Raw genomic sequence first — 3754 nt, 5'->3', positions numbered from 1 at the left:
AAAATGACCAGCTGACCCCTTCACAATTGAAATAAGGACTTAATCGACCCGACAAAGTGTAATAAATAATATTAGGATGATTTATATATAATCTTTAACTATTCTAAACTAGTTATTTATTTATAATTTAATTTTCCATTTTTTTTACCAAAAATGGGCAAATTTCCAACCCAAAAGGGATGTTACATGAGACATGTTGGTTCACGATATAGGGTAACTGAATGGCCTAAATAAGAATGTAAGTGAACGGTATAAAGAAATAACACGATTACACACACAAAACTCGCTCCAATGATTTTGTACCAACACAACACAAACATTCTTATTCCAAATAACATTTGCAACTAATGAGTTCTATACATGTTTTAGAGAGCCCAACCAACTCAAGATTTTATTCAATCCAACAAAAAATCAATTAACAACCTTCTGAAACATCAATTGCTAAATCAAAATTAGCATTTCTCCCAAGGCATTTATTAAAAAAAAAAAAAAAAAAAAAGAGTAAAAAACATAGTAGTCATCAAATCACCGGAATTGGGCTAACATTTGTTGGAACTGGTGGAATCTAGTACAAATTAGGTAACCTAAAGAGACCATAAAGGTTAGAGTAGAAGTGACCGCACTAATAATAAATAAACCACCAAATTTGTCAAGCGTCACGGCGTGGGGAATTGTAGAATTTCTGGAAGGAAGAGACATTCGATTCTCATACCACTTGTTTTCCAAACTTCCTAGAGTTCCGTCTAATCTTATCCTGGCGATTTCTCTTGACACGTCTTCAACAAGCGGCGAACCTTTTTGGAATATCTGAATAAGATACATGTCAACCATGGGCGTATATGACAAAATATGAAACACGCTTGTAATTCATGTGCTAGCTACTAAGAAAAATGTAAAGTTATGTCTGTTTTTAAAGTGTTTTTTATACATCTGAAACACTCTTTGCTATAAAGAAAAAAATCCGAACATCATGCAATCAATGACAAAACCACCAATTACTTTGTTATGTAATAATGCATGGGGAAGTGATGAAGAGGAAGGGGTACTTACAAAGGCAAAACCAGAAGTGATAGGTTGAGAGGAGACCAAGCCATAATCACCAGAGTACCTGCTAAGAAACATCTTGATGTATGGAATTTCATCAACAATGGCATCAGCATCACCATCTTCTGATAAAGCATGAGCATAATCCTGGTATGAGTAGTATGGACTGTGCTTCCAGTTTTCAAAGTGCATGTTGTTGACAGTCACTCCTTTCATAAAATCGCCTCCATGAAACCCCACAAGTCCTCCCTTTGTTGCCGATTCAAATTGCTCTACTGTCAACTGTGAAGTCAAAAAGGCATCGTAGCCCGTGAACAAGATAAGCACCACAATGAACCAGACGAACATTACAAATTTTGACAGATTCCTCGAAAGGTTATCTCCTACAATACAAATACAAATCACCGTGAGATCTTTATGAATTTTATTTCAGAGAGTAAAAGCATCTTAGAGAGAAAGAGGGAGAACTTTGAACAAATAAAATGGTCAATAGAAAGGTCCAGCCGGATAGTAGTCTTCCATTTTGCTGAGTTGTTGAACCATTGGAATCTGGATTCATACGTTCGATAGCCCAAACAATGAAGCCATTGAAGATAAGAGAACCAATAGCAACTAGCCATAGATAAATGTCCATCAGCGGCCTCAAGAAGAACCATATGTCTTTCTTCTTGATTCTGGCTAGTGTTCCTACACCCAAGTCAGTGTAAGTCGCTGTAAAGTCAACATACTCAGATCTGTTGGCCAAAATTGTTGAATCACCTACGACTGCATCAATTTCCTGTCAGGAAGCAAATCCATAGACTAGAATATTAGCTGTCTTTCCATGTAAATCATATGTTTCATGTTAAATTTGTAGTCAGAAACAAACATATATATATATATATACCTCATTGTACACCTTCTGCACAAGATCGTCGTAAGTGCAATTCTCAAATGAAATGAATGTGTATGGCACTTCATATGGCAATGCACGAATGCAAGTATTAAATACATCCATGGAGAACCCAGTGGCAGTTGTGACATTTTTCTTAACATCATGTTCTACATCCATGAAATACCTAAAGTTTTTAGTCTTCAGAACACCAATTTTTAACCTGTTACTGGGAGTTGCTCGTAACACCCATCCTTTTGGAGTAGTTGTAGACCCTCCGGGCCAGACAACAGCTTCAGAACCTAGACTAGGATATAAACGGTCGATGTTAATATGCGGGTGTGCTCTCCTAATCCCTTCTGATAATGTCCAATATCCTACTCTCCTCTCACCATTGTCTACCGCATTCATAATCTCATATCCATTGGATAATACTTTTCCTTCACTAAGCTTAAAATCACCACTTATACCCTTAAATCTGATTTTCAAAACTTCATGTAAAAGCATAGAACCATTATGTGGGACTCCAACCTTCTCTACAGACTCCGCAAGGGCCCAAATTGTATCGTATGCCCATAACGCAGGCACAGGCACTTCTTTTGTTATTGAGGTGAAATTATTTCTGTAAAAGAAATTGTGCCATTTTGTTGTTAAGCTATGCAGTCTGTCTGATGGTTGAACATACGACCTAAAACCTAGTGCACCTTGTGACGACTCAATGACAGTAAAGTTTGTTGATCGCAAGAGGTCAACTGTTTTTTCAGTTAAAATCCATGCATATCCTTCACTAACCATTCCTAACCTTTTTGCATTTAAGATAAGGCTAGATGCTAGTGCAGGAGACACATGTATGATAATTACAGCTGTATGAAACGTCATGATCTTACGCAAATCTTGGGTGATGCTATCATACGTGGCTGAGGCAGAAATGGAACTTCTATAACTGATACGGATGTTTTTCTCTTGGAATGACCCAGCCAGATATTTTAAGATCTCCGTGCCATCATCGTTATCCTCATGAACAAAGATAACATTCATCCAATTATATGATTTCACAAGGGCAGCAATGCTTTTGGCCATACTGGATTCGTCTTGTTTGATTTGGAACAAGTATGGGTGTTCCCTTGAAGACGGACTAGCAAAAGAAAATATAGGAACTGCAGCTTTATCAGCAGCCAAGGACAATAACTTCGACTGAAGATGCGTTTCTGGGCCTATGATAGCTTGCACCTTTGCTTTTTTAAGCAGATTATATACTGCTCAGGCAAGTAATTAAAAAGAAACAAATTAAAAAAACATAAATTAGTATAGTCTAGATGTCTATATCAAAATGAGAGTTGAAAGAAGTAAACTAGATAGAGAGCGTAGGTACCAGCTGAAAGAGCTTTATCTGGGTCTCCCTCGGAGTCCCTAGTGTGAATAACTATCCTTGTTTTATAGCTTTGACGAAGAGCATAAAAATCAGATATCGCCATGGTAATGCAACTGTGAATGGCCTTCCCCATCGGTGACTCCATATCTAGAATGATTCCCACGCCTATTAATATATCATTATTTATGTTTATGTTTTGGTTTTGTGATGAAATGGAGTGTGCACATAATGCATGGTTTAAAAAGCACGACAGTATTAGAAGGCAAAGGCTAATCTTGTTTTGCTCGATGTGCACCATATTTGCAGGTAGTTGCTTATAATTATGAACGACTTGCACATCTATATCAAGCATACGATGCGCAAAATGCACTAGTAACGTATGAGTACTTATAATAGCAACAAGGTAGTATTTTGATATGATAATTAATAAGTTGACAATTAGAACATGCAAAGGGAATCTGGAAGCA

The 3754-nt window shown here is 37.0% G+C and overlaps 1 protein-coding gene across 1 annotated transcript; it reads right to left on the bottom strand.

Annotated features, from left to right (window-relative positions):
- Positions 1-295: 295 nt before the first annotated feature.
- LOC145069219 (glutamate receptor 1.4-like) lies at positions 296-3548 on the bottom strand. Its single transcript, XM_079016169.1, has 5 exons — positions 3288-3548; positions 1931-3171; positions 1513-1822; positions 1051-1427; positions 296-807 (listed from the first exon to the last, which is right to left on the bottom strand). Exons 1-5 carry the CDS (start codon positions 3430-3432, stop codon positions 526-528), a joined length of 2355 nt encoding a protein of 784 aa, XP_078872295.1. The 5' UTR covers positions 3433-3548; the 3' UTR covers positions 296-525.
- Positions 3549-3754: the final 206 nt, after the last annotated feature.

The sequence above is a fragment of the Lactuca serriola genome, chromosome 8, assembly GCF_051521515.1.
Source record: "Lactuca serriola cultivar US96UC23 chromosome 8, Lser_US96UC23_V15, whole genome shotgun sequence".
Taxonomy (NCBI): domain Eukaryota; kingdom Viridiplantae; phylum Streptophyta; class Magnoliopsida; order Asterales; family Asteraceae; genus Lactuca; species Lactuca serriola.
This window is presented reverse-complemented; position numbering and strand designations above follow the sequence as displayed.

Excerpts from the sequence above, each read along its gene's own strand:
- LOC145069219 (XM_079016169.1), bottom strand. The coding sequence starts at position 3,432 with ATGGAGTCACCGATGGGGAAGGCCATTCACAGTTGCATTACCATGGCG. Across the intron at positions 1,428-1,512 it reads GACCATTTTATTTGTTCAAA|GAGATAACCTTTCGAGGAAT; the intron begins GTTCTCCCTCTT and ends TTTGTATTGTAG. Across the intron at positions 808-1,050 it reads TCACTTCTGGTTTTGCCTTT|ATATTCCAAAAAGGTTCGCC; the intron begins GTAAGTACCCCT and ends TATCTTATTCAG.